Below are 11,438 nucleotides of genomic sequence, written 5' to 3'. Positions count from 1 at the left end.
GACCTCAGATGGTCACTGGTTACCACGTGTCCAGATGAGACTCTGCTGACCGTGCAATGAATTAAACAAAGCTGCATATGAATAGTGCACAATGCCCAGAGGCTGCTGAGTCAAGGAAAGCTCTCAGTAATGGAAAGCTGACATGAGAATGTGAACTTCTGAGCTTCAACCTGACCACGCTAAATAGAATTCTACTAGTTAGGAGAACCGTGTAACTGTCACAATTCTTAAATCTTAGCGGGCAAGACTTGAAAAATGGAATTGGTCTTCTGAACCACCATAGAGTGGAGTACGGTTCTGGGTTCACAACGCGTATTCCAGTCCCTACCATCACTGACACTGCCATGGTGACCCATGGCTAAAGCAGCCCGTGGTCAGGTTAGGTACCTACTGATAGGTTTAGCTTGCCCAGGGCTGCCTCTCTCCACAGACCAAAGATAGGATCAACCTGTTCATAAAGTGTTCTAAGCTCCCCAAGTTCACATGGGTGAGCCCTTTTGGTCCACAACGAATGTGATTATTTGAAGAGCTATCAAGTCCTTAAAACCCTTTGCAGCCATTCTGCTGGGAGGGAAAATGAGTGTACAGAACGTTCTGAGTTTCTTCATTACATTATAAGAATAATAAATATCTTGTATAGATCCTATGATGTGTCCTTTATTATACTTCAGAGCTGCATTCCTAATTCTTCTGGTTTAGTATGTTTATAAATGTCCTATGTGATATTTGTAAGATGTCTGGCTATTATGACCATTGCTTTTCATATACAGTATTTCTCAATTTATTTAAAAAAAAATGTTATCTTTTTGCAATCTGGTAATCTTTTTTTTTCTTTTTTTGTATAACTATTGTTTTTGGTCTGATTTTTTTGTTTTGTTGGTTGGTATCTAGCTATAGGCCCATTACAGGACAATTTATACTATAATGCTATTGGCTTTTGTGATATGTAGGTTTATTAGAGGTAAAGTATATACACAGTGACTGCACCAGCAGAATAGTGAGTGCAGCTCTGGAGTATAATACAGGATGTAACTCAGGATCAGTACAGGATAAGTGATGTATGTACACAGTGACTGCACCAGCAGAATAGTGAGTGCAGCTCTGGAGTATAATACAGGATGTAACTCAGGATCAGTACAGGATAAGTAATGTATGTACACAGTGACTGCACCAGCAGAATAGTGAGTGCAGCTCTGGAGTATAATACAGGATGTAACTCAGGATCAGTACAGGATAAGTAATGTATGTACACAGTGACTGCACCAGCAGAATAGTGAGTGCAGCTCTGGAGTATAATACAGGATGTAACTCAGGATCAGTACAGGATAAGTAATGTAATGTACACAGTGACTCTCTTGTTGCTGTAAATTATTGCTACCATGAAACTGCAGTATGGTGGACAAATGTGGACACCGTTTTTAAGGGCTGCACATGTGTAGTAACTTCATTTGTGCTTGCTGTCTTGTTTGGAGACATGTGTAGCAGGCACCTGACCTGTAATTACTGAAGATGTTGTCAGCACAAAACATTTTTATTGGTTATTTGCCACCAGCAGAAGATGGACCCTGCCCTGATCTGTGCGATCCTTGTGACTGATTGTGTCTGACTCCTCATACTCTCTGCACATTTTCAATGTTTTTATTGCATCTTTGACTTTTACATTTATATTTGTGTTGTGGGTGTAGAGGTTATGGTTGGCATTTTCCCCTCCTTGTGTCAGAATTTTTGCCCTAGTTTTTCAAATTGTAAATAAACTCATCAAATCTGATTGATGAGGAACACAAGAGAATTTATTCTATCTATGACGGAGCTCTCATTATGTGCATCATGGCACCTTACGCCAACCTAAATACATTCTCACCAAATGGAAAAACACTGGGTAATAATGGCATGGATAGTTGACTAAACTGGAGCAACTAGTGCCTGGCAGCTGTTGCCAAAGCCAATAAGATGGTCACGTGTCAGATGGTGAATACAATATTGTGCACAGTTTTGCACTAGAAATATGTAGCAGAGCTAGAACACATTGAGATGAAATAGGGTGAATACTAGGATATGCCCCTTACCTATATGGGGATTTGACATCTGGGACCCTCAACCTATCCAGAAAATGAAGGTATCCATGTCCTTATAGATGTTCTCCACAATTACTCTATATGTTAATACATTGCATAACGATACACGTGAGGATCATGAATGACCAGTACAATAATTGAATTACAATTTTTCTTTCAGAGGCAAAATGTCTAAGGGTCCAGCAGTTGGCATTGATCTGGGCACTACCTACTCATGTGTAGGTGTCTTCCAGCATGGCAAAGTAGAGATTATTGCCAATGACCAGGGTAATCGTACCACTCCCAGTTATGTGGCCTTCACTGACACTGAGAGACTCATTGGGGATGCAGCGAAGAATCAAGTGGCCATGAACCCAACAAACACAGTGTTTGGTGAGTAATGCCCCTGGCAAGCTCCCGATCATCACTGTATATCGACTCATAATTTATCTCGTCTTTCTACGTTATTAGGAAAGCTCAATATATCATTGACATTTGCCTCTTGGTGTTAATTACAGATGCCAAACGCTTGATTGGCCGACGCTTCGATGACCCCATTGTACACTCCGACATGAAGCACTGGCCATTTACAGTCATAAACGATGGTGGGAGACCCAAGGTGCAGGTTGAATACAAAGGGGAGGCCAAGACCTTCTACGCTGAAGAGATATCCTCCATGGTTCTGACCAAAATGAAAGAGATCTCGGAAGCCTACCTTGGAAAAGTGAGAATGGCTTATGAGACCCCTCGATTAGTCCATATTTTCAATCACACTAGAACTGGTCATCTCAGTTGGTAGATGGTGTTGGTGATATTAGAGGTTGGATGATAACACTACATAGTAAGCAATAAGGGTGATTTTCTTGGGAGTCATTTACTAAGCTGAAATACGTCTAAATTAGGTGTATTTCAGGCACTATCTGTTACTTTGCCCCGCTCATGCCAGGTCTAAATTTGTGGGCATGGCTTGGGGGGGTTTGGATGCGCTTGTCAAAAAGGGTTTGAACTTGTTTGTCAAAAAGTCATATTAAAAATAACTTTTTGAAGGCACGCCAATTTGAAGTTTGACGAGCATTTGTAAGGTTCTCCATACTGAGCTTGGGTGTAAAAAACTTTATAAGAGAAACTATTCTATTCTACTATCTACTTTGGAGCCCATGGAGAAATGGCCCCATCTATAGTTGGCCCCATCTGCCTTCACCATGGCTGATGTGAGCCTGAGCAGTGGTCTTCATTCTTACAAACCATCCAAAATTGAGGGGATGACTTATAAGTTGGGTTAAACCTCCTTTTGACATGATATTCGGGAATGGGTGAAAAAGCATTGGACACTTGAAGGGTGGCGGTCCAGCACCAGAAGAGGGGGTAATCTTGACTTAAGCTTAATAAACAATACAACTACAGCATTAGACTTTTTTATCTTGATGGTACTCTGATTACTTCAAATTTCAAGTTGGTTGTCTTCTTTTTATGAAGTAGTATATTAACATATTATCTTTTCCCTAGACAATCAATAATGCAGTGATTACAGTCCCAGCCTACTTCAATGATTCTCAGAGGCAGGCCACCAAAGATGCCGGGACCATCTCAGGACTTAACGTCCTGCGCATCATCAATGAGCCGACTGCTGCTGCTATTGCTTACGGGTTGGACAAAAAGGTAACACTAACAAGGGATTGTTAACTCTAGGTAAAACTTTGATCAACTCATACTAATTACTCAGTGATTTTCTACCTTTAGGTCGGGGGTGAGAGGAATGTCCTCATTTTTGACCTTGGTGGTGGTACGTTTGATGTTTCCATACTTACCATTGAAGATGGAATATTTGAAGTTAAATCTACAGCTGGTGACACTCACTTAGGTGGTGAGGACTTTGATAACCGCATGGTCAACCACTTCGTTGGAGAATTCAAGCGCAAACACAAGAAAGATATCACTGAGAACAAGCGAGCCATACGTCGTCTGCGTACAGCTTGTGAACGTGCCAAGCGTACACTGTCTTCCAGTACCCAGGCCAGTATTGAGATTGATTCTCTTTTTGAAGGCATTGACTTTTACACTTCTCTAACCCGAGCACGCTTTGAGGAGCTCAATGCGGACCTCTTCCGTGGCACTCTGGAGCCAGTGGAGAAAGCTCTGCGGGACGCCAAGATGGACAAGGCCCAGATTCACGATATTGTTCTGGTTGGAGGATCCACGCGCATTCCAAAAATACAGAAACTTCTGCAAGACTTCTTCAATGGAAGGGAACTGAACAAGAGCATTAACCCAGACGAGGCTGTGGCCTACGGAGCTGGTGAGATCGCTATTTTGCATTTTCGAAATGGCATAAGTTGTAGAGGCAATTCTATGTTTTTTTTTACAGAAGATACAACAACTTTTTATGTTACAATGTTTACAATATTTTGCAATATTTGGTCAAGTTACTGGAGCACAATGCATCAGGGTTGGATTGGACCTTAAGCCTCTCTGAAGGTCCCAGACTGTGGCAGAATAATGGGCAACAAAGGGGCCTCTGCTAAACCTAAAAAATTCCAGTCCAACATTGCCATGCACTGTGGCAGCTCAGATTGTGAGCACTCAATTATTTGCTATTGTACTTTGGAGAGAAAGATATGGAATATCTAAAAATTCTGAGCCAAAAATAAGAATTTCCAAGGTTATTCAATGTCTTAGGCTGCTTTATATTGCGTGGTGAAATATTGTTATGGTTTAATACAGGAGAAATCACAAGAACAAGAACATACAATGGTTGTGTTATGGCAACAGCAAAACTTGGCCCGTAGCAAAGTCTAGATAAAGGGCATGGAAATATCTCATGTTTGAAGATAAAATGGTCTCTTTCCTGTGCCTACTGATCCACTGGAGTCATAAAGGAATACCAGATACCGGGGTTCTCCACTTTAGACAATCCCATGAGAGTCCCTTGACAATATAATGATTAAAAAGTGACTGCCTGTTGGGACTTGCAGAGATCAACAGAAATCTGTGGGTATATCTAGCCATAAGTGTTCGATTTCCCTGCAGCGCCACTACAGCAAAAATTAAGTGCCCATTCAGATCAATTGGTTGCCTATTTAATGCAGGACAGGGGCCCGATGGGTTTTCTAAACTGAAAACCCCTTTAAGTAAGATGGCTCTTATGTTGGAGAAGAACTTTCTCTGACTTCTGATTTTCTTTTAAATTTCCACCTCGCAGCCTGTTTGGTTATTGTACCTTTTGTTTAATTTCCATATTTTTCAGTTAGATGCCATATCTATGATTCTTTGATTTGTCACAGTGTTTTTTAGAATGATTTCGGATGATGTTGACTCTTGCATCCATTGCTCTTTTCATAGCTGTTCAGGCTGCAATCTTATCCGGAGACAAGTCTGAGAATGTTCAGGATCTTCTGTTGCTGGATGTTACTCCCCTGTCTCTTGGTATTGAGACTGCTGGAGGAGTCATGACTGTGCTCATCAAGCGAAACACCACTATTCCCACCAAGCAGACCCAGACCTTTACCACCTACTCTGACAACCAGCCCGGTGTCCTCATCCAGGTGAGAATTCCTGATGTACAGTGGATATAAAATGTCTACTCACCCCTGTTAAAATGTCAGGTTTCTGTGATGTAAAAAAATAAGTCAAAGATAAATCATTTCAGAACTTTTTCCACCTTTAATGTGACCTATAAACTGTACAACTCAATTCAAAAACAAACAGAAATTTTTTAGGTAGAGGGAAGAAAAAATATAAAAATAAAATAATATGGTTGCATAAGTGTGCACACCCTTAAACTAATACTTTTTTAAAGCACCTTTTGATTTTATTACAGCACTCAGTCTTTTTGGGTATGAGTCTATCAGCATGGTACATTTTGACTTGGCAAGATTTGCCCACTCTTCTTTGCAAAAACCCTCCAAATCTGTCAGATTGCGAGGGCATCTTCTGTGCATAGCCCTCTTCAGATCACCCCACAGATTGCGAGGGCATCTCCTGGGCACAGCCCTCTTCAGATCACCCCACAGATTTTCATTCGGATTCAGGTCTGGGCTCTGGCTGGGCCATTCCAAAACATTCTTCTTCTTCTGGTGAAGCCATTCCTTTGTTGATTTGGATGTATGCTTTGGGTCGTTGTCATGCTAAAAGATGAGGTTCCTCTTCATGTTCAGCTGTATAGCAGAAGCCTGAAGGTTTTGTGCCAATATTGACTGGTATTTGGAACTGTTCATAATTTCCTCCAGCTTAACTAAGGCCAGAGTTCCAGCTGAAGAAGAACAGCCCCTTGGCATGATGCTGCCACCACCAGGCTTCACTGTGGGGATGGTGTTCTTTTGGTGATGTGCAGTGTTGTTTTTGGGCCAAACATATCTTTTGGAATTATGGCCAAAAAGTTCAACCTTGATTTTATCAGACAATAACACCTTTTCCCACATGCTTTTGGGAGACTTCAGATGTGTTTTTGCAAAATGTAGCCTGGCTTGGATGTCTTTCTTCGTACGAAAAGGCTTTCATCTTGCCCCTCTACCACATAGCCCAGACATATGAAGAATACGGGAGATTGTTGTCACATGTACCACACAGCCAGTACTTGGCAGATATTCCTGCAGCTCCTGTAATGTTGCTGTAGGCCTCTTGGTCGCCTCCCAGACCAGTTTTCTTCTCGTCTTTTCATCAATTTTGGAGGGACGTCCAGTTCTTGGTAATGTCACTGTTGGGCCATATTTCCTCCACTTAATGATGACTGTCTTCACTGTGTTCCATGGTAGATCTAATGCCTTGGAAATTTTTTTGTCCCCTTCTCCTGACTGATACCTTTTAACAATGAGATCCCTCTGATGCTTTGGAAGCTCTCTGTGGACCATGGCTTTTGCTGTGGGATGCAACTAAGAAAATTTCAGGAAAGACCAACTAGAGCAGCTGAACTTTATTTGGGGTTAATCAGAGGCACTTTACATGATGGCCGGTGTATGCTGACTCCTGTTTAACAGGATTGTGAATGTGATTGCTTAATTCTGAACACCGCTACATCCCCAGTTATAAGAGGGTGTGCACACTTATGCAACCACATTATTTTATTTATTTTTTGTTTTCTTTCCTCCACCTAAAAGATTTCAGTTTGTTTTTCAATTGAGTGATACAGTTTATAGGTCACATTAAAGGTGGAAAAAGTTCTGAAATGATACATCACAGAAACCTGACATTTTAACAGGGGTGTGTAGACTTTTTATATCCACTGTATATCTGAAGTGATGGTCCATGACACTGTATTGGAGATACAGTTGGAGAGGTGGAAACATAGTTACCGATCAACTTATACAAGGCATTATCTGGTCAAAAACTGATGTCTAATTGACCAATTACCTTGCTCATAGGTATTTGAGGGTGAAAGAGCGATGACAAAGGACAACAACCTTCTCGGAAAGTTTGAGTTGACTGGAATTCCACCTGCTCCTCGTGGTGTTCCCCAAATCGAGGTGACTTTTGACATTGACGCCAATGGGATTATGAATGTGTCAGCTGCAGACAAGAGCACCGGCAAGGAAAATAAAATCACCATCACCAACGACAAGGGTGAGTAATCTTAAGCAGCGACAAAGTATTGAGGAAATAAGGGGTCTCCAGCTTTCTTGTACTTTCCAGCATTGTATTGGCCCACCAGAGTACCAGAGGATACTCTGCTGGGCACAGGTACTGATACCAATTTGGGTTCCAAAGGTCCCGGAGGAAAAAACATTTGGTGCTGCCTTTGGAACCAATAACTTGCAACTAGAGCCTATTTCTTATACTTTATTGATGATATAAAGGTTGGGCCCCAAGAATAATTTCCTCTGGTGGACTCAAGGAACCGCAATCCGACCCTGGTTCTATCTGTCTGTTTATTTATCTAATACATATTTATGCATCTACTGTTTAAATTGGCTTTTATGACCTAGCAACCTATGCTAAGGAGGTCTGTTATTCATCTCCTCTTAGGAACTACTTAGTTTGACTTTCTCCATGATTTCCATTGACTTTAGATGTCTGGCCATGAACGTTCCCATCCAACTTCCCTATTTGTGACTGCTAAAGGGGTGATCAAGTGGTGTCTGAATTCTATAAGAGGAATGTATAGTCATACCAGATCTTTGCCCAGAGTCATTGCATAACTTACTTCTAGTTCATCCAAACAGGAATGACTTGCTTGGTTGGGGAATAGTCATGTTTCTGGAGTAAAACTGTTTCTGGAGTAAAACTGTGTTTCTGGAGTAAAACATTTTATGACCAATTTGTGCAGAAATCCATATCATTCCAAAGGGTTCACATACTTTTTCTTGCAACTGTATTTGTATTATAGGCCGACTAAGCAAAGAAGAGATCGAGCGTATGGTACAAGAGGCAGACATATATAAATCTGAAGACGAAGCTAAGAGAGAGAAGATTACTGCCAAAAATTCACTGGAGTCTTTGGCCTTCAACATGAAGAGCACAGCTGAAGATGAGAAGCTAAAAGACAAGATCAGCCCAGAGGATAAGCAGAAGATCCTAGACAAGTGCAATGAGGTCATCTCCTGGCTGGACAGAAACCAAGTGAGTACACTTACTTGTAATGTGATTGTAAGTGACTTGCTGCAATTTTTAGGGCACTGCCAAAATGAAGCCCTGAGTAGAGCCTCAAGATATGACATTTTCTCGGCTCTCATCTCCGTATCTTCCCATTTTAAGAACATTTCACACTATTTATAATTTATTAGTTTACTTGTGCCATGCTATATTATTGGTCACTTGCCCAGTGGGTCTCTCACCATCATTAGTAGGCCAAATTATATCATGTCACCAAAGAATGTTTTTGGAAAGCTTGAAGGATACTCACAAATACATACATGGGTAGTAGAGTCAAACTTCTGTGTTTCAGGAAATTTAATATTAAGGACAGTCAAGTCAAAAGACTTTGCTTTTCTACAAACCCATGTGAGTTGGCACTTGTACTGTAGATACGTTCAGATAGGGCTCCGCTGGGGCAGATTCTGTAGACCAATTATCATGTATACCAGAGGATATTGGTAAAGGTGTAACCTCTGAGAACCACATCCACACCATAGAAGTGAATGGTTAGGGCTGAACACATGCATGGTAACCTCTCCATTCATTCTCTGCCTGGAATTGGCAATCGGAAGAAACATTGCTAGGAAGGAACCTCGTACAGTATACCCAGCATTTATGGTAGATCATGTGGATATACCATACATGTCTGTAATGGGTATACCTCTTTAAGGGGTGGAACCAAGAATGAACACTCAAAGAGCCCTTTCTCAATTAAATAGCAGAGATAAAATTCTGGAGGCTCGCTATGTAAGTTATATTACTGGATGGTTTAAGTAACATAGAAACATGGAATGTGTCGGCAGAAAGAACCATTTGGCCCATCTAGTCTGCCCAATATACTGAGTACTATGGATAGCCCCTGGCCCTATCTTATATGAAGGATGGCCTTATGCCTATCCCATGCATGCTTAAACTCCTTCACTGTATTTGCAGCTACCACTTCTGCAGGAAGGCTATTCCATGCATCCACTACTCTCTCAGTAAAGTAATACTTCCTGATATTACTTTTAAGCCTTTGCCCCTCTAAGTAAGAGAACCTCCTTTTGAAATACACTACATTTAGGTGCAAACAAGTCTAAGGACTTTGCCCATTTCTGGGCAAAGTCCTTAGACTTGTGAAACATGTAGACTTGTTGAGAGAAGGCTTCAGTAATTCACATGTGGGGTCTTATCTACAGGCCGTTGTAAATAGACCTTTTTCCATTTTCCATTTATTCTTGTTCTTTTTGCAGTTTTTGAGACTGATGTCACCTGTTCTATCATTGTATATCTTTTCAGATGGCTGAAAAAGAAGAATATGAACATCAGCAGAAGGAGCTGCAGAACCTCTGCAACCCAATAATCACCAAATTATACCAAGCAGCTGGTGGGCCTGGAATGCCTGGTGGGATGCCGGGTGGCTTTCCTGGAGCTGGAGGCAGTGCAGGAGGTGGCTCTTCTGGACCCACCATTGAAGAAGTCGATTAAGAACCACAAGCCAACACTATAAAAATCAAGTTTCGTGGCACAGTCCCCGCTTTCATTGTAATTCTAGATCCTGCTTTATCTTGTAGCCCAGGAGACTGTTATCTTTGTATGGCCATGGCCAGTGTAGCCTGCAGCCACACTCCACTGAATGGGTATTTAATGCAGTATTTCTACTCAACTCTATTCAAGCTAGTACATGTTCCTGTGTCCAGGCCTTTTGATCCCAGATCCTTGTTTCTGTTTTCTTATTCATGTCACTTCTCTGTCTCACTCAACCTTGGAGATCGTCTCCTACACGTTCTAATAAGGTTCTAGATTTATTCACCAAAGATACTGTAACGGACCGTTTCCGCAGACAAGGGGTTAAAATCCGTTTAGGCGATATGCCCCTTTCCGATAGACAGGCACAGCTACTGCAGAACACCAACTCCCGAACTGGATACAAAGTAGCACTCCAAACTGGAACCTCACGAATAGCTGCTAGCAGACGAACAGGAAAAGCATACAATCCTGGCAATCGGTCCTCTAACAGCATACAGTGAATCCCCCCAATAACGAGACAAGGCTCCGTTTTGAGGGTCAAGCAGTGGTCTGACTGTACTTGAAGTACAGCCTCTTTTATTCACAAAAAACAAACATATTACTGCCCACAGGGGTTTGAAATACAACCAATCAGTATATTACAAGACATACAATGTAACTACAGCAACCAATCGTTCACGCCCCCAGAGGACCAGAATGAAGACTGTAACATAGGACAACATATCCCCACAATGCATCATGGTTTCCTCCTCTCTGTCCAGACAACCTGAAGAGCAATCCAATTATCTCTGAGGACAAAAGGAGATCGCCAATACACATGTGAGGACAACAGAACAGACATCACCATTTTAAGCACACAATGGGACAATAGAAACACACCCAGCATATTCCCTCCCCTTATCCTGAGAGGAGACTCAATTATACATACAGTTAAACATACTTTCTACCCAACTTTCATAACTCTAAAACCATACATCACATTCACATAAAAATTACATATTCGCAATCAATCCATTCAGGGGAACAACATATTAAAAAATGGCATGAATCAGACCAGGGGTTCAAAAGTTAGTAAAATATCTTTTGGGCCCTGGCTGGCACATGGCTATCTGGCTCAAACCAGTTTTACAGAGCCCTCTTTCCTGGAGACAATGGGAAAATAATCAAATTATATCCAGGGATAGAGGCAGACTCCATTGAGCACATGGTTGCAAAAAGACATAAAATACAATAAAATACACAAGGTTACATTTACTACATAAAATAAAGACATGCAACATATCCCCAGAGAGCTTAGGTCTGAGCGCA

General features: G+C 41.4%; 1 protein-coding gene across 1 annotated transcript in view; it reads left to right on the top strand.

Moving 5' to 3' along the window:
• Positions 1 to 10,416, top strand: part of LOC120991481 (heat shock cognate 71 kDa protein-like) — a 29,471-nt gene extending 19,055 nt beyond the window's left edge. Inside the window, 9 exon segments of the mRNA XM_040420291.1 lie at positions 2,236 to 2,447; positions 2,573 to 2,778; positions 3,561 to 3,713; positions 3,795 to 4,350; positions 5,394 to 5,596; positions 7,412 to 7,610; positions 8,374 to 8,606; positions 9,900 to 10,009; positions 10,011 to 10,416. Of these exon segments, the coding sequence (XP_040276225.1) occupies positions 2,243 to 2,447; positions 2,573 to 2,778; positions 3,561 to 3,713; positions 3,795 to 4,350; positions 5,394 to 5,596; positions 7,412 to 7,610; positions 8,374 to 8,606; positions 9,900 to 10,009; positions 10,011 to 10,110 (1,965 nt within the window). The 5' untranslated portion in view covers positions 2,236 to 2,242 and the 3' untranslated portion in view covers positions 10,111 to 10,416.
• Positions 10,417 to 11,438: the final 1,022 nt, after the last annotated feature.

Source organism: Bufo bufo, chromosome 1 (genome assembly GCF_905171765.1).
Source record: "Bufo bufo chromosome 1, aBufBuf1.1, whole genome shotgun sequence".
In the NCBI taxonomy this organism is placed as follows: Eukaryota; Metazoa; Chordata; class Amphibia; order Anura; family Bufonidae; genus Bufo; species Bufo bufo.
Note: the sequence above shows the minus strand (reverse complement) of the source record. Positions and strands in the feature narration are given on the sequence as shown.